At 36.2% G+C, this 20,332-nt stretch overlaps 1 protein-coding gene across 15 annotated transcripts in view; it reads right to left on the bottom strand.

The window, feature by feature from the left end:
* The window catches only part of LOC136040607 (protein phosphatase 1 regulatory subunit 12B-like), a 223,303-nt gene that overhangs the window by 169,406 nt on the left and 33,565 nt on the right, over nt 1-20,332 (bottom strand). For 14 of the 15 annotated variants that reach the window (XM_065724876.1, XM_065724880.1, XM_065724875.1 and 11 more), the window contains exon 3: nt 3,115-3,233. In XM_065724876.1, the coding sequence (XP_065580948.1) occupies nt 3,115-3,233 (119 nt within the window). Of the gene's footprint in view, nt 1-3,114; nt 3,234-5,621; nt 5,721-20,332 lie in introns of those variants that run through there. The other variant, XM_065724882.1, reaches the window with a different exon arrangement.

Raw genomic sequence — 20,332 nt, 5'->3', positions numbered from 1 at the left:
AAGGCGTAATAGGCTTGTTTTAAAAAAAACGGGAAACTAGGCATTGGTCATATATCGGGGTTTGTTTACTTTTTAATTACTATTACGTATGTTTACTTTTTAATTATAATTTACTTGTATAATTGTGCATTAGCACAATTATATATTGCCACAATGAAATATTACAAACATTCTTGCACAGAGGGAGGACCCCTCCAGAGAAATGGTCAGAAAACTCATGGTGGAAGGGATAAGAGAAATTCTTTATCCCTTCCCTATTCCGCAAGGACTAGACCTGTGCAAACACATGTGAATTTTGGTAATTTCGGTGTAAAATTCCTTTTCTTAACTACACACTTTAAGAACAACGCCATTCAATTCCCTATTCAACACTCTTTCCATATGTAGCAATCGCTAATTATCACGGTAGCAAATATTGTATTAGGGTCTGAGTGCAAATAAGACAAGTATTTAAAATATTACACTTAGATTTTAACTTAACTCCAAAACTGTTGGAGGTTTATTCAAAACGTCTCTCAGAAGAATTGAGGAGAGGTACCAATTGAGGAAGCCGGGGAGGCACGCATTGCACATTTTATTCCCCATCTCCACGTGGGCGCCCATAAGCAGAATTTTAAGGGGGGGTACCTAGTCTAATCGGCACTTCCAATGCCGCATAATAAAAATAATATATATATATATATATATATATATATATATATATATATATATATATATATATATATATATATATATATATATATATATATATATATATATATATATATATATATATATATATATATATATATATATACAAAGCATGCCCATGCATCTCCGGTATTTGAAAACACAATTCTTGACATTTTCATAGAAAAAAATCCACTTCCCTAGATTCCGAAAAATACCTTTCCTGTATTTTCATTTAAGAAAGGAAAACCAAGAAGAATCATTGTCCCCCTTATACCGTTCTTATTTCGAGGAAGTGGGTGCTCTTGCAACTCCCGGGATAACGACAAAACTAGTATGCCAAGTTTGGCCACCAGTTTTAATGGATACACCTTGTATACACTTGAGAAAGAAAAAGTCTAATGAACTTTTAAATCTATTTTTCTTTTCTGTCATTGTTTATATGTCCATCTCTCAAATACCTCATGAAAGATTGAACTAATTTAAAAAGGTTATGCGTCACTTTAATGGCACACTTTCTCAAATTGAGATGACAAGTCAACTCGGCTTTCCTCCAAATGTTGTTGAGACTCCGATATAAACACACAATATAGATCCGTACATTAGTGCAAGTGATTTTTCTGGAAATTCCAACGCTAAGATATGCTAGGAGAAACTTTCTGAGGGCTTAGGCGAGATACGTCGCCAAAAATTCATAAATGAATTATAGATTAAGTTAAAAAGTGTTGATTGTCTCTCAGCAGAAACGACAGCGATCATGTAGAGCGACATGATCAATCCGCTTCGTTTCTTCGGTTGCTTTAAGATGCGGGTATATTTGATTTCCCCCATGGGTGATCGCGTTTAATCAGTAGTAACACAGAATCTAAATGGGAGGGAACTCTCCCTTTATTTATTTCTGTATGTGTTTATATGTTCTGTTTTTATTTTATACATTTATTTTTATATATCTAATTATATGTACTTCATTTTTAAACATACAATATAAATCTATATTTTAGCGCGAGTTATTTTTGAGGAAAATTCAATGTTGAAATATTTTTGATAATAAGTTAAGTAAAACTTTCTAAGGGCATACATGAGATATGTAGCCAAAATTTTATATTTATATTGCAGCTGAATTTAGGAAACGTTGGAGCCTTATTCAAAACGTCTTTCAGCAGAACTGAGCCGGAGCACCAATTGAGGGGGAGGAAGGAGAGGCGCAATCGCTCCTAAATTCTATTCCTCATCCCCAAATTCCGAAATATACCTTTTATGGCATTTTCATTGAAAAAAAATTGTCGCTAACATAGATTTTGAAAACATTTTCTTTTATCTCCGTTTTAAAAATATCCTTGTCCCTTCCTCCTGCATTTTGGCACCTTAGGAATTGAGAAAGATCATGTAGAGACTTTAAAATATACCAAGGAAAGGGAAAGAGGAAAATTCAGGGAATTTTAATTGGGGTGTTAGACGGAAACTTGGCAATCATGTACATTTCTAAAAACAAATTCAATCTCAAATTCAATTTTTAATGGAAAAAAAACCATATGAGTAGGGGCACTAAATATAGCAAAAAAGGAAAAAGGGTGGTGAAAAAATCAGCAAAAACACTTAAATTAAGCTTAAGAAGGCATAGGTTTCATCTGAAGGTTTAGTTCCTTGGAATCAACCGACTCCTAATTTTTCTATTGTATCTGCCCCCATGGTAGAGAAATCGAAACCTCATGTCTGTTCGCAGTTTACCAGATATCGAGTCGAAACTCAGAGCTTTCTGGCAAATTACCTCAATCAACATCTTCATGACCACAGTGGCCTCACTCGTTTACTTTAGTTTTCTTCTTTTCTTTTGGGAAGTGTTTTTTTTTAATACTCCGAATTATACTTCTAGTTTTCTATGATATATTTATCTGGCTAACACCGCTTTTCTTGCTTTTATATTATTTTTTGAATATTTTCTTCTTTATTTTATACTCCGCTGTTGTTGTTTTTTAGTGGGTAAACACATAAATATAAATATAAATATATATATATATATAATATATAGAATGCAAGAATTTCTACAGACGAAAAAAGTTGCCAAATTAAACTAATCAGTTTTGGTTATTCATTTCAAAATCCAAGGTGACAGCACAGACAAAATTCTAATACTAACGTAAAAAATTACAATCTTATAACATCAAAATTAGAAATGACAAAATAACGAATTATCAGGTATGAATAAACCTATAAGGAAAATCGGCCCCAGGTCAAAGGGCGAAAAAAAATTTATTTTTACGTTCTTAGAACTTTAAGTAGTTCTTTTTTTTATTCTAAAACTCATGAATCTGCCAAAAATGGAAGTTTCAAATCTAATCAGAAGGTCAAAATTTATTCACTTTACTTTTATATACGTCTTTTATACCTGAATCTAGACAAAGAATCCAATTTGATTATAATAGCTTACTTAATGAAGAATATTACCTTGTGCATCCATTTCACTTTGGAGAAGATCAGTCATTTCTTCAGATTCAGCAATATCCACAGGTAAATCCCCATCATTGTTTACGGCCGCCACATCCGCTCCATGGTCTATCAGGAACCTTTTAAAAGTTTCAAGTTGATTTAAATGAAATATATATAAACGTCTATTTTTAAAAATACAATCAATATGTATTTGAAAACCAATTTGGTCACATTAAAACTACAAAAGAGGGAGGGAATCCCTCCTGAGATGACCTAAAGGAACCCTCTTGATAAAACTGAGAAGTGTTAGCCAAAAATGAATTCTCCCTCCCCCCCCCCAAGATGAAATGATCTTATCCAATCCCCTTCTGAGGTTCAGAGCCGTTTTTAAATACAATCAAGATTATTTTCTCTCTTATACACTACCCCTTGCTACCCTCTCACTACCCTCGTTACAGGCACGTCTGTAAACATTTCAAACAGTTCGTGGTAACGAACTGTAGTAAGGTAACGAACCCGGTTCAATAGAAACCAAAACTCTAAAAAATGGAATTTTGATACCAATAGCTACATTAAAAGAATCGCATTTTAATGCTGATTTTAAATATATAAGTTTCATCAAGTTTAGTCTTACGCATCAAAAGTTACGAGCCTGAGAAAATTTGCGTTATTTTAGAAAATAGGAGGAAACACCCCCTAAAAGTCATAGAATCTTAACGAAAATTACACCATCAGATTCAGCGTATCAGAGAACTCTACTGTAGAAGTTTCAAGCTCCTATCTGCAAAAATGTGCAATTTTGTATTTTTTGCCAGAAGGCAGATCACGGATGCGTGTTTTTTTTTTTTTTTTTTTTTTTTTTTTTTTTTTTTTTTTTTTTTTTTTTTTTTTTTTTTTTTTTTTTCAGGGGTGATCGTATCGACCCAGTTGTCCAAGAATGTTGCGAAAGGGCTCATTCTAACGGAAATGAAAAGTTCTAGTGCCCTTTTTAAGTAACCAAAAAAATGGAGGGGACCTAGGCCCCCTCCCATGCTAATTGTTTTCCCAGAGTCAACGGATCAAAATTCTGATATAGCCATTTTATTCAGTGTAGTCGAAAAACCTTATAACTATGTCTTTGGAGACGACTTAGTCCTCCACAGTCCCCGTGGGAGGGGCTACAAGTTACAAACTTTGACCAGTGCTTACACATAGTAATCGTTATTGGGAAGTGTACAGGCGTTTTCAGGAGTATTTTTTGGTTGGGGGGAGGGGTTGAGAAGAGGGGGATATACTGGGGGAACTTTCCATCGAGGAAATTTGTCATGGGGGAAGAAAATTTCCATGAAGGGAGCGCAGGATCTACTAGCATTATTTAAAAAAAAAAAACAATGAAAAAATAAATATGAGTTTTTTTTTCATATGTTTTTTTCAGCTGGAAGTAAGGAGCAGCATTAAAACTTAAAACGAACAGAAATTAGTACCCATATAAGGGGCTCACCTCCTCCTACTACCTCGCTCTTTACGCTAAAGTATTTTTAGTAATGTCAACTATTTATTCTACGGCTTTTGTGATTCAGGGGTCATTCTTAATGAATTGGGACAACATTTAAGCTTTAGTGTAAAGAGCGAGGTACTGACGAGGGGGTGAACCCTCTCACATGTGTAATAAAAACATGAGAATAAAAAATTCTTTACGTAAGCTATTTTATAAGTTACGTATATCTTTTACTAATAAAAAGATTCGTAAAAAATTAAAAGTTCTAGTTGCTTTTTTAATTAACCAAAAAATTGGAGGGCAACTAGGCTTCCTCCCCCGCTCTTTTTTTCTCAAAATCATTCGATCAAAATTATGAGAAAGCCATTTAGCCCAAAAAAATGCAAATTTCGCTTTAATTATTCCTCTGCGGAGAGCCAAAATCAAAACATGCATTGATTCAAAAACGTTCAGGAATTAAATAAAAAAAATAAGTTTTTTCAACTGAAAGTAAGGAGCGACATTAAAACTTAAAACGAACAGATATTACTTCTTATATGAAAGGGGCTGCTTCCTCATCAACGCCCCGCTCTTAATGCTAAAGTTTGACTCTTTCTCTTAACTCTTCTTTTTAAAACAGTAAAAAACTTTGACTCTTTAGCGTAAAGAGCGGGGCGTTGATGAGGAAGCAGCCCCTTTCATATACGAAGTAATTTCTGTTCGTTTTAAGTTTTAATGTCGCTCCTTACTTTCAGTTGAAAAAACTTGTTTTTTTTTATTTAATTTCTTTTATGAATGATCAGATTTAAAAACATTTATTTGATAGTTTGAACAGAAACATCTGAAGAAATTCAAGAAAGTTACAGATGTCGGGAGGGCCATGTCCCGCCGTCACTACATTGACCTAGCAACTTCTTATCTAAAATGGGTGTGCCCGTAACCATGGATGGTGCTATGAGAAGAACATGAGAACAGAATCATACTTAAAAAAAGGTCAGAACACAAAAGTGTTTTAACAAAAAAAGCAGGTAGAACATCAGTAAAATAAATAAAAACGTTGTTGTCTTACTCAACTAAAGGACCTGCACAATTCCCTCACTTCTAGGCACATATTCGGCTATTGACAGAGTATCAATAAGAATTTATATCACATTTTAAACAATAATCTTGGATGAGGTAAGCTTATCTTATCAGATGAGCCGTGGTCCTTGCAGATATAAAAATGAAAACGCAGTTACTAATATTAGGTTATGAAATTTCGGCTATAATTTGATAAAGTTTGGGTTTGAGTGGGTCACGATAAAACAGTAAAACGGATCCATCTATTGATGCAAAATTTTCTGACCCTGAAGGGGATCGAGACCCTACCCCTCCCTAATGAGGTTATTCTAGCATTTCAAAGGGTGTATGTGCTGACATGGACCTATAAATAAACTGAATGGAAACAAATAACAACTGAAATTTTGTGTGACTTCTGTTCGTTTCAGATACTAAAGTCGTTTCCTTGTTTTTCAATGATTTATTTAAATTTGCTTCTTATTCAGAATACTTACATCTTACGAGGTTGTCTATATTTGATATAAAGCAATAATCAATTCTTCATCAAGAAGATTGCCGAGTATTCCTGAGTTTGCAGATGAAGCACATCTGGGCCCCACACAAGGGGCACAGATGAAGCACAGATAGGCCCCACACAAGGGGCACAGATGGAGCACAGATGGGCCCCACACAAGGGGCACAGATGAAGCACAGATGGGCCCCACACAAGGGACACAGATGAAGCACAGATGGGCCCCACACAAGGGGCACAGATGAAGCACAGATGGGCCCCACACAAGGGGCACAGATGAAGCACAGATGGGCCCCACACAAGGGGCACAGATGGGCCCCACACAAGGGGCACAGATGAAGCACAGATGGGCCCCAAAAAAAAGAACTAATGACAGCAGACTGACTTTTTTTATTACAATGGTTGGCTTTATTGATGCTATAAAAGAAAAAGTCAAAAAATGTGTATTCTTTAAAATTAAACTCTAATAAAACAATTTTTTAGAAAAACTAATTTTTTGACTGCACAGTCACTAATTCGCAGTCAATAATTTTTGGCCGCACAACCACCATGCCATGGGGTGATTATTCACCGCAAGACTGAATTTCTTTTCTTCTTCTTATCTCCTCTTCCCTTATTGCTTTTGTATGTACTTTTAGGTGTCCGCAAAGGCTTGATTTTTTCGCTGTTGGGATTAGAAGGAGCAATATCATTGGAATTTTTCTAAATATTGTCCCCGTTTTCCGGAGCCTATTTACTAGGATTTTGGTTCGCTCATTGGTCGGCGCAATCAGAGCAATAGATAATTTTAAAAAACGGGTAAAAAATACGGCATTAGACATTACAGTCGCTACCAGCGGTGCTGGTCTCCGTTTCATTGCCCTTCAGCCAGGAAGTGTAATGGGGGGGTTGGGGCCCAACCATCCTGTGCTTTCGCACACCCTTCCTGTTTACCTTCCCCAGGTTTCTCCAGGTACCCATTTAGAGCTGAGTCGACTCTGGCTGAGCTTACAGAGTTACGCCACTGACCTCCGTCCCAAACTAAATAATTGGGTACACTAGGATTCGAACCATCGTCCTTTCAAACAAATGATCCTGAATCCAGCGCACCAATCCACTCGGCAAGGATGGTTGATTTGGTCTTAAAGAACTACTTAATGTTCAACATTTGTTGATGAAGGTTTCGGATCACTTGAGTTTTCTTTGTCCTTGATGATTTCTTCAACAGGCAATTCTTTTCCTTCAACTGGCTCTCCTTTTTCTAAAGCTTCGAAAACTTTCGGAAGCTTGGTCGGCCCTTCTTTTTCAGCTTCAGTAAGCTCTTTCAAGAAGTCAATAGAAACAGTTCCAGCTCAATTTTTATCTCTCATCTGGCTACATCGCTCCTTACCACATGGAGGGATAGGTTTTTCTCCCTTCTCAGTAGCCTCTTATAGTTTCTCATTGTCATCAGAATGATACACCCTCTTAGTCTTTTGGGGTTTTTCTTTGCCACCAGACTTTTTCTTACATCAGAATGAGAAATGGGTTCATCTTCTCCCTCATCTGTAACCACTTTTGCTGGAGTCTTGGTTCGCTCATTGATTGACACAGTCAGCGCATTAGATGGTTGATTTTGGGTCACTTTAACATTTACTGATGAACGTCTTGGGTCACTTCAGTTTCCTTTGTCCTTGATGGTTTCTTCAATAGGTGATGTGCTTTAACAGTTCTTACTGCCTACATCTTTATTATTTCTGTTTGGCACTATCACCTCTAGTCTTAGCCTCTGTTTAAGATTATATTTTAAAGATTCACCAATCCAAATTGCAATGACGTCATGTAAAGAGCAAAGTGGGCAAAATGCATTAACTTTTTTCCCAAGGCTCTTCATCAAGTGAAAAATTGTAATTCGAAGCTTGAAAGTAACAGCCCCCCCCCCCTTAGATACAAAGAAAATCCTTTTTCTCATGGGTAACACTACTGTTTCCTCTTTATTTCTTTTTTCACCACTAGTGAGGCGCTGAAAAATCACAGTGAGATGTTTAAGGGCTCACTTGAAACGGAATTGCTACATCATATGATTTTAGTAAGTAAAAAAAAACACAACATTGTATTAAAAATAATTCAATCATTTGCACTGTATTAATAACTCGAACAAGAACATGCGGACGCATGCTATTTTCTTATTAGGGATCTTATTCCTTTTGTCTCCCATTTTCATTGCTTTTTGACCGTACAAGAGTTGAGTCTAAGTTTAGAGTTGAGTCTAAACTTATTCCAATAAGCTGCTAGCCTTTGCCACAGAAACCAAACTCTTGGTTTAGATCAATTAGTCAAATAAATACTGTTCATACAAAAAACAAGAACTGGAAATTACAAAACGAAAATATTTAAACAGGTGGTTAAAAATAATATACAAATAATATACAAAATAAGAACAGAATATACGCTAAGAGTTTTTGTCAATTAAAAAAACAGTTCTAGAGCCAAATGTCAAATTAAACATTTACAATTTCCAACAATATTTAAACTATATGAATATTTATGTGGTGGGATGCTGAAACGAAAATTTTCACTGGATTTTAAATGAAACTTTAATGAAGAAAGAAAAATAAAATTAAAATGAAATTTTAATGTTTGGTATTCACATTGCAATAATAGCCAGCTTATAGGAAGTTGTCAGTTCGAAGTAGTTGTGGTAAACTAATTCGATTTTGTTTTCTTTCCGTCTTTGTAGCAGCTTGGGATTGGAGGTAGCTGGTGCTGGTCTGGTGCTTGCGTGGTTCACTTAGAGTGTACTATTACTACCACTAATAACTCACCGCTGCACCAAGCCGCCTGAAGCAAACACAACTACACACGCTCCTCCTCCATCTCAATTATTTTAATTACATCTACATTATCAGCTGATTTTAAAAGTTGACAACAATAAACTCAAGAATAAAGCCAGAGATATAGATAGCCTACACATATATGTTACCGTGAATGTCCGCAAAATGTCGACATTCACCGGCGAATTTAGTCAATACCTCTTTTTTTTCTCCTTAGATTTAGTCAGCATTACCAGTCAACTTTTTCAATTTAATGCAAGATTTGATGATGACAGGTTAGGTTATATTAGGTTTGGTTAGGATTTTAACCCATTTCTGACATTTAGAACCAAATTTAACCTTACCTATCCTAAACTAATATGATCTAACCAAACCTAACTTTAACCATCAGAACTTGCATACGACTGAAAAAGCCGAATCGTAAAGTTAATTGAATCCAAGCACAGAAAAAGGAATTTCGGACATTAACCGGTGAATGTCGGCATTAACCAAATTTCGGATATTCACGGTAAAATATACACAACAGAGCAGAAAAGGCTTATGAGATTTTTCTAAATGAAATAATGTTGGAAAATAATTAGACAAAAAGAAATAAATACTCCTAAAACAGAGGCAATCTCGGTCGAAATCTTACCATTAATAATCAGTCGGTATCAAAATGCCATATATCCATAATTGTAAATTTTCAGATAATTGTAAATTTTCAGAAGAGCAGAAAAGCCCCACACCTTCCGATAACCGAAAAACAACAAGAGCTAAGAGCTCATATGGCACTTGTGACGAGGCGAGAAGAGCCAAGAAATCATATGGTATGAGCTCTAACAAAATTCTATGAATCAACAGATTGATTTAAAAAGGAAAATATGAGGCTTAATGCCGGTCAGGATTTAAAATAAGAGCTCTGAGTCACGATGTCCTTCTAAATATCAAAATTCATTAAGATCCGATCACCCACTCGTAAGTTATAAATACCTAATTTTTTCTAATTTTTCCTCTCCCTTTAGCCCCCCAGATGGTCGAATCTGGGAAAACGACTTTATCAAGTCAAATTGTGCAGCTCCCTGACACGCCTATCAATTTTCATCGTCCTAGCACGTCCAGAACACCAAACTCGTCAAATCACTGAACCCCTCCCCCCAACTCCCCAAAAGAGAGCGAATCCAGTACGATTCTGTCAATCACGTATCAAGGACATTTGTTTATTCTATCCACCAAGCTTCATCCCGATTCCTACACTCCAAGTGTTTTTCCAACATTTCCCCCTCCAACTCCCCCCAATGTCAAACGATCTGGTCGGGATTTGAAATAAGAGCTCTGAGACATGAATTCTTTCTAAAAATCAAATTTCACTAAGATCCGATCATCTATTCGTAAGATAAAAATACCCCAATTTTCACATTTTCCAAGAATTCTGGCTTCCCCCTCCAACTCCCCCCAACGTCACAGGATCTGGTCGGAATTTAAAATAAGAACTCTAAAACACAAGATCCTTTTAAATATCAAATTTCATTAAGATCTGGTCACCCTTTCGCAAGTTACAAATACCTCAATTTTCAAAATTACTCCCCCTCCAATTCCACCAAAGAGAGCAGATCCGGTCCGGTTATGTCAGTCACGTATCTTAGACAGGTTTTTATTCTTCCCATCCAGTTTCATCCTGATCTCACCGCTTTAAGTATTTTCTAATATTTCCGGTCCCCCCCCCCAATTACGCTGGATCTGGTTGAGATTTAAAATAAGAGATCTGAGTTACGAGGTCCTTCTAAATATGAAGTTTCTTGAAGATCCGATCACTCCTTCGTAAGTTAAAAATACGTCATTTTTTCTTATTTTTCAGAATTACCCCCCCTCAATAGATCGGATCCGTTCCAATTATGTAAATCACGTATGTAAGACTTCTGCTTATTTTCCCACCAAGTTTCATCCCGATCCCTCCAAACTAAGCGTTTTCCATGATTTCAGGTTCCCCTACCCCAAGCTTCCTCCAACGTCACCAGATCCAGTCAGGATTTAAAATAAGAGCTTTGAGACACGATATCCTTCTAAATATCAAATTTCATTGAGATCCGATAACCCGTTCGTAAGTTAAAAATACCTCATTTTTTCTAATTTTCAGAATTAACCCCTCCCCCAACTACCCCAAAGAGAGCGGATCCATTCCGGTTATGTCAATCATGCATCTAGGACTCGTGATTATTTTTTCCACCAAGTTTCATCCCGATCCCTCCACTCTAAGTGTTTTTCAAGTTTCAGGTTTTCCCCTCCCAACTCCCCACCCCCCAATGTCACCAGATCTGGTTGGGTTTAAAATAAGAGCTCTGAGCCACGATATCCTTCTAAATATCAAATTTCATTGAGATCCGATCACCTGTTCGTAAGTTAAAAATACCTCATTTTTTCTAACTTTTCAGAAATAGCCCCCCCCCCCAACTACCCCAAAGAGAGCGGATCCGTTCCGATTATGTCAATCATGTATCTGGGACTTGTGCTTATTTTTCCCATCAAGTTTCATCCCGATCCCTCCACTCTAAGTGTTTTCCAAGATTTTAGGTTCCCCCCTCCAACTCCCCCAATGTCATCAGATCCGGTCGGGATTTAAAATAAGAGCTCTGAGACACAATATCATTCCAAACACCAAATTTCATTAAGATTCCATCACCTATTCATAAGTTAAAAATACTCCATTTTTTCTATATTTTCCGAATTAACCGGCCCCCCACTCCCCCCCCCCCAGATGGTCAAATTGGGAAAACGACTATTTCTAATTTAAGCTGGTCCCGTCCCTGATACGCCTGCCCAATTTTCTCGTCCTAGCTGACCTGGAAGTGCCTAAAGTAGCAAAACCGGAACCGACGGACAGACCGACAGAATTGGCGATTGCTATATGTCACTTGGTTAATACCAAGTGCCATAAAAACGGATTGATATGTATTGATTTTACAATTATGGAGAGCATATTTTTTGATAAATTGGGGACAAAAATGGAAAGAGATACTACCATAGAGCGTCCATTTACCATTATACTGTGGCAACTAAACGTCATTAGTTTATTTTAAGGTTTACGATACACTACTCCAACCGATATAAAAAAAAATTTAAGCCGATATTCAAACCGATATATAACAAAAATACCGATTTTTTTTCTAGTCTTCTGAAAATTTGCAATTATGGAGATACAACCTTTTAATACTCGACAGACGAAATGTTGGATATCTCAATGTCACTTATAGTTCTTCACTCAATGCCTCATTAGTTTCAGCCTCTATCTAAAAAAAAAATCAGTTTTTTCGTCACGGATTTGTGTACATTTTTTTCCCTCATGGGCGATCGTGTTCAATCAATCGTCAGAGAAAATTAGAATGAGGCACAACCCTCCCTTTATTTATATGATCTTCCTCAACAAATATACATCCGTACATAAGTGAAATGGGATTTTTCAGGAAATTCCGACGCGGAGATACTTTCCATATGAAACCGAAGAAAAATATAGGGCATAAGCAAGATACGTCACAAAAAATGTATTACCTAAATAAAGTACAGCGTACTTTAGAAAGTGTTCAAGGCTTATCAAATAAATCTCTCAGCAGAACTAAAGCGTAGAAACTAACAGATGGGGTGGAATAAACTTTACAAAAGGGGTTTTCAAACAGTTCGTGGTAACGAACTGTTGTAATAAGCAACCCGGCTCAATAGCAACCGAAACTCTAGAAAACGAAATTTTTATACCAATAGATATATCAAAAGAACTAGATTTGTAGACTAATTTCAAATATTTAAGTTTGATTAAGTTTAATTTTACCCATCAAAAGTTACGAGTCTGAGAAATTTGCTAAATTTCCAAAAAAAGGGCGAAACTCCCTCCTAAAAGTTATAGAATCTCAATTAAAATGTCACCATTAGATTTAGCGTACCAGACAACCATACTGTAGAAGTTTTAAGCTCCTATCTGCAAAAATGTGGAATTTTGTATTTTTTGCCAGAACAAAAATCACGGATGCGTATTTATTTGTTTTTTTTTTTCGGGGGGGGGTGATCGCATTGACTCATTGGGCCTAGAACTTCGAGAGAGAGCTCATTCTAAGAAAAATAAAAAGTTATAATGCTCTTTTTAAGTGACCAAAAAATTGGAGGACAACTAGGACGCCACTTTTTTCCCCAAAAATGACTGATCAAAATTTTAAGATAGCTATTTTGTTTAGCGTAGTAGAAAGGCCCAATGAATATGTCTTTAGAGATAATATGGCCCCTACAGCCCCTGGGACAAGGTCTTAAAGTAATAAAATTTGCCCATTGCTTACATAGTATTTGTTATTAGGAAGTATGCATATATTTTTCGGTTGGGGAGGGGAGGATTTTACACAGGGAGAATTTTTCATGGACAGAGAAGTTTCCATGGGGTGAACAGTTCAGGGGAAATTTTTTACTGGATGAATTTCCCAGAATTCCTATATGTCTTTCTTTCTCTTTACCGACTCAATTTTACGCGTGGAGATGTTAAGCGTAATTGTCCGTGGTATATTTTAACCAGGATTGCATTGTCCAGGGGATATTTCTGTTGGGAGGGGGATTATTCCATGGAAATTATCCTGGATTATTATGGGATTATCCTGGCATTACTTAAAAAACGATCAAATATTAAATAAGAAAAGAACAAGTTTTTTCAACTGAAAATAAGGAGCAACATTAAAACTTGAAACGAACAGAAATTATTACGTATATGAGGGGGGTCCCCCCCGTCAACACCTCAATATTTACGTTAAATTTTTTCCAATTCTATAAAAACAACTCCTGAAACACAAGGGTCGTTTAATTAGAGCAATAAATAACTTTCATTTAAGTGTCGAAAAACTTTAATGTGAAGAGCGAGGTGTTGAGGAGAGGATCTTGGATCTTGGTTGGATGTCTAATAGATTGCAGCTACTGCTGCAACAATTAGTAGATATTGACCAGGGATTTATAGACTTAACATCTTCCGGTATACACAAAGGAATGTGAAAGTTACCTCTGGGACTCGAGAACATGAACTCTGTATCTAAAGTGAGGTCTCGGAGGTTAAGCTCTTCACCTCGGACTCCCGGTCCCAAGGGACCGGGAGTCCCAAAATTGGCAGCTACTCACAAACAGCGAGTCAAACCAAAAATTTTGAAAGAAAAATAAGTGTTTTCATTTTATTTATCTTTCCAATCATATAATTTTTTTCACGCAAATATTCCTAAATGAAGGACAAATTGCATTACAAAAAAACTACAATCAGTTTAATAAAAAAAAGAGAAAGGAACAAATTATTAAAAAACAAGGAAATTATACTTTACCAAAAATCCTTTTTGAGAAATAGCTGAAAATCCCAAAGGGAAATTCTCCTGGTCACATAATAGAGAGTTGCGTAAGAAAGAGTGATACCATAAAAAAATATCTGAAATTTGCTTTGTGTCATAAGTTTCTTTTTTACAAGTAGCCCTCTGTTTCTCTGTGGTAAAACCTAAACGTAAAGTGTGGGACTGGGAGAACCAAGTTTAACATACTGCTTAATATTTTGTGCTACGGCTGAAAACTAAGTAAAATAAAAAGCCTGGTACACACCGGATTCTTGTTGGATCCACGGTGCAATAATGAGATGATCGAACAGGTTGTGAGATCTCCAGGTAGTACCTTTCGTAATACTAGACCATTTTCAAGTTTCGTTTTGGCTTGGCAGACATGTCTTTTAAAAAACAAGCAAAGATTAGGAAAAGCCGAAGGTACTCTCTGCAACTAAAGCTGAGAAAACATAATGCTTGAAAACATAGTTCTTGAGACGCATCTTCAACATCCTCTGAATGCAAAAAGTGACAAATAGTCTTATGCAGCAAAATATGTCTAGCTTCTAATAACCAAAGCCATCAAGCACAGAAAGTGAAAGTATCTTGCGCACGTGATTCGCATACCTCAAACCCAGCTTCCAAAGGTTGCTCTCCAGTGGCGCAGAGGAAGCGGAAGAATCTTGGACATGTGACTTGTATGCCTCAAACTTCCTAAGATTGTTTTCAGTGGCAGCCATAAAACTGCTGAAAAAGAGGGGGTCCCAAATGCACGGAAAGTGGAAGAATCTTGGGTACGTGATACGCATGCCTCAAATCCGACTTCCCAAGATTCTTCTTCAGTAGTCGCCATAAGGCTACTGAAACAGGACGTCCCAGATACAAAGGAACTGGAAGAATCTCTGGCACATGATTCGCATGCCACAAACCCGACTTGCCAAGATTGTTCTTCAGTGGCAGCCATAAGGGTTCTGAAAAAGAGGGCGTCCCAAAAGCACAGAAAGTAGAAGAATCTCTGGCACATGATTCGCACGCCACAAACCCGACTTGCCAAGATTGTTCTTCAGTGACAGCCATAAGGCTGCTGAAAAAGATGACGTCCCAAAAGCACAGGAAGCGGAAGAATCTTGGAGACGTGATTTGCATACCACAAACCCAACTTCCAAAGATTTTTCTTCGGTGGCGAGCCATAAGGTTGCTGAAAAGAGGAGGTCCCAAAAGCAAAAGAACCAAAAGAATCTTGAGCACGTGATTCGCGTGCCTCAAACCCGACTTCCCAAGATTGTTCTTCAGTGGACACACTAAGCTGCGGCCACCAAACACATCTAAGAAATTCCAACGCATCAGTTCATCTCGATTGGGAAGACATCGAGGCGGCAGTAGTAATAAGAGGTCGGGAGGATCTAACGGCACAAGAGGATCTAAGATATAAGGTAAGAGCCCTCTGGATATAAATAAAACAAAATAAGCAAATATATAAGAATGGGTAAAACTTTTAACTAAGATAATGAATAAAATAGTTAAATCCGAATATTTTGGTTCCACATCCCCACACCTTTAATAACGAAAAGAGAAAAAATAAAAGTAGAAGATACAGCATCAACTGAACATGCTATAATACTTAAATAAAATGCTACAAAGAAATAACTTCAATAAATATAAACATATTTTCACTTATGTACAAAAGATATGAACACAGAACTCATATCTGATAAACTTTCATTATTATTTTTTTAATCTTTTAAAGTTTTAATATTCTGGCTTTATTATATTAACCACTATTTTCATAGAATATTTAACTGATGAGTTTTTGTTTGCAAATGTTAAGGCAACAAAATTAAAGAAATTGTTTATGAACACCTTAAGGAATATTCTGAATAAGATTATACAGTCCAGACCTCTTAGAGAGGATTGGACCAGGGCTACCACTCTACCAGAATAGAACTTGATATTTTACCAGCAAAAAAGTTACTATCTTAGGGTGAAAGTGATTCGCGCGCTGCAATTTGAAGGATCCGCCCATCCTCCAAATCCCCCATACCAATCTCCTTTTACCGACTACATGAAATAGAATTGTGCAGAAATGATTTGTTGCAAACAGTTTTTTAAGTTTCCGAAAAATCCCCAAAACTTCCAGTTTATTCAAACCATTTTCAAAATTTCAAATTGTATTCGTTCAAACCATTTAAACTCCATATGAATTTTCCAAATTGATCCAGCCTATTAAATTAGGAGTTTAGAATTTCAAAGAACATTGCACTAAAAAGCAAACCTTTCTAGCATCTCCTAATTTTAATTACATCTTCCAAGATATCGTTAAAATGATTTAAACTCCAAAAAATTAAAAGTCTGGAAATCTCACTTTTGGCAAGTAACAAGATTGTCTGAATCTAAAGTCGTCTTCCCATATAAATAAGCGAGAGTACATTTCGGGGGAATACACAAATACGAAAAATATTATTCATATAAATTGAATTAGGCTATAATTCATATATAATAAATTATAGAAAAATCATTAAAACCTTGAGATTCCAGGGGTCTAAACTTGCCTTCATTAACCGTAGCCCAACAAAAATAAGCTGTTCTTTTATTCATGGGTATTATCGAACCCCTCGAAGTGTGTCCCAAGTATCCCTGAAAAATTGGGAAATAGTGGTCTTAAATCTTCATTTCCATTTCCCCCCCCCCTCATTTCCCACGGAAAATTTCTGACAACACCACCGTTGCCCCACCCCCTCCCTCAGAATCGGATCTACGTGCATTTACAGTTCATATTATGTGGCTATTCCTTCTGTTCAAGCAAAGCAAAGCCACCCAGGCCACTTTAAGAGTCCTGCCCGTGCATAATTTCATTTTCTTTTATATTATACTTTCTGTTTTCCTTTAAGTTACTATCTTAGCCTTCTCGATATTAGGAATTTATATTGTTCTGCAACAAGTGAAAAATACTATAGTTCCAGAAATGTGTAAATTTTTACAAGCAGCCTACAGTAAAAGTACTATTTTCTAATATATAGAGTAAGTCGCTATATTGGCGGAGAAGGCACAAAATACTGCAAATGCACTGCAGACGGCAACACTGGAATTTATGATTTCGGAAGTCTAATTTTAGACTATACTAAAGGTTAAATTTTTGAGTTTTGAAGAATTTTCACACAAAATTTTGCATTTCATCTTCTTCAAACCAATCGTGAATAAATGTGCCACTTGACTTTTCAGGTGTACAGGAAGGGACACAACGAATGTGACCAAAAAATTGTAATTGTTTTTATTTCCACCTTATCAATTATCGGTCTACTGTACTCTATTAAAAGGTTGGCAATCTTCCTCCATTTTTCTAACATTTTTTTTATCAGTTTTACGGTCGTCTTTCATATTTTCCACGAACTCATAATTTTGCTAAATATACTCAGGCATATTTTGATAAGACGTTCATCAAGGAATAGATAAAGAAAAGAACAGAAATTTTTCACTTTTCAGGGAATTAGATTTGGTGGGGGTAGACCAGTGATCAAGAGTTTCACAGGTTTTATGTCACGTTTTCAAAACTTTCGTCTGACCAGTCATGAAGAGGATATACCCCCTCTCTTTCTCTCTCTCTTATGTGCAGGTACAACCTGACCCAATGGTGATTAAAGTATTGGTAGTGTCTTGATTTTCTTATCCACTGAATCTCTTGTATTTAATTTTAAAAGATTGGTAGTTATTTCTCCTATGTTTTCCCAATTTTCTATTCCTAATATTCTTTTTTTATCCTCTTTAATTTTTTTCGCTATATATTTCCTAACAAATTTGCCCTTTAAATCAAAGTACCATGGGACCAAACTACGTTTGGTTAACATTTTTTTTTTTAGAATTTTAATTTCATCTTTATTTTATTCGGCAGATCTTTTTGCAAGTTTGACTAATTATTCAATACTATCGACAATCAAACTATATTATAATATAATTTTTTTGTATTTAGCAAAGACAATTACCTTTAGTGAAAATATATTGCGACTATTGGATTTATTTGACTTATTATAATTGAGGCGAACGGGGGCAAGTCTGGCATGTCTGACAGGGAAAGTTGTCCCTCCCCCTTCCCGCCTCGCAACAAACTACGTCCCTGTATAACCTATTCGACTATGAAAAAACATTCCAATCAAAAACTCGACTACTTTAAAAGCCGAACCCATGATCTTCGAACAAAGATCACGATCTTCCGAGGTCCAACGCGCTATCAATTGCGCTAATCATGCTTGTATACATTAATTACATAAAAAACTAGTTTTTTTTAACTGAAAGTAAGGAGCGACATTAAAACTTAAAACGAACAGAAATTACTACGTATATGAAATGGGTTGTCCCCACCGCAATCCCTCGCTCTTTACGCTAAAGCTTTTAATTGTTTTAAAAAGCAGAATTGTGGCAAAGAGTCAAACTTTAGCGTAAAGAGCGAGGGATTGCGGAGGGGATAACCCATTTCATATACGGAGTAATCTCTGTTCGTTTTAAGTTTTAATGTCGCTCCTTACTTTCAGTTGAAAAAACTAGTTTTTTTATGTAATTTCTGAACGTTTACGAATTAATGCATGTTTGATTTTGGCTCTCCACACATAAATTATTAAAATGAAATTTGCATATTAATTCCTTTTTTGGCTAAATGGCTTTCTCTTAGTTTTAATCAGACGATTTTGAGAAACAAGGGGTGAGGAAGGAGGCCTAGTTGCCCTGCAATTTTTCGGTTACACAAAAAGGCAACTACAAATTTTAATTTTTAACGAATATTTTTATTAGTAAAAAATATATGTAACTTAAGAATTAACTTAACGACAAACTTTTTATATTCTTAAATTTTTATTATGTATATGAGGGGGTTTGTACCCTCGTTAATACCTCGCTCTTTACAATAATCGTAAGTTTTGTCCCAATTCTTTAAGAACGACCCCTGAATCAGAAAGACCGTAGAATAAATAGTTGAAATTACTAAAAATACTATAGCATAAAGAGCGAGGTATTTATCTCCTCCTAAATACCTCGCTCTTTATGCTAAAGTATTTTTAGAACCCCTCATATGCGTAATAATCTCTGTCCGCTTTAAGTTTCAATGCTACTCCTTACTTTCAATTGAAAAAACGTTTCCATGTTTATTTTTTCATTGTTTTTTTATAGTAATTTTAGAAAATCCTGCGCCCTTTTCATTGAATTTCTGTTCTCCATGACATATGTCTCCAAGGAAAGATCCTCCCACATGGCCCCCTCCCCTCAACACCACCCCCAAAACCAAAAAAAAATCCCCTGAAAACGTCTGTACACTTCCCAATAACCATTATTATATGTAAACACTGGTCAAAGTTTGTAACTTGCAGCCCCTCCCCCAGGGACTGTGGGGGAGTGTCATTCCCAAAGAAATACTTATTATGGTTTTTGACTATGCGGAACAAAGTGGCTATCTCAAAATTTTGATCCGTTGACTTTGGAGAAAAATGAGCGTGGGAGGGGGCCTAGGTGCCCTCCAATTTCTTTTGTCACTTTAAAAGGGCACTAGAAGTTTTCATTTCCGTTAGAATGAGCCCTCTTGCGACATTCTAGGACCACTTGGTCGATACGATGACCCCTGGGGAAAAGAAAAAAACAAAAAACAAACAAATAAACACGCACCCGTGATTTGTCTTCTGGCAAAAAATACGAAATTTCACATTTTTGCAGATAGGAGCTTGAAATTTGTGCTATAGGGTTCTCTGATGCGCCGAATGCGATGGTGTGATTTTTGTTAAGAGTCTATGACTTTTAGGGGGTGTTTCCCCCTATTTTCCAAAATAAGGCAAATTTTCTCAGGCTTGTAACTTTTGATGACAAAGACTAAATTTGATGAAACTTATATATTTAAAATCAGCATGAAAATCCGATTCTTTTGATGTACATTTTAATATCAAAATTCCGTTTTTTAGAGTTTCGTTTACTATTGAGCCGGGTCGCTCTTTACTACAGTTCGTTACCACGAACTGTTCGATAAAGGAAACAAAACGATAAGAAACGCATACGAATGTGACCCTATTCATATGGTTTTTTTCCCAAAATTCAGGCTCTAGACAAATTTTTCCGAAGTCTTGACCTTCAGAGTGACAGTTTTTTTCGG

Source organism: Artemia franciscana, chromosome 21 (genome assembly GCF_032884065.1).
Source record: "Artemia franciscana chromosome 21, ASM3288406v1, whole genome shotgun sequence".
Classification (NCBI taxonomy): domain Eukaryota; kingdom Metazoa; phylum Arthropoda; class Branchiopoda; order Anostraca; family Artemiidae; genus Artemia; species Artemia franciscana.
This window is presented reverse-complemented; position numbering and strand designations above follow the sequence as displayed.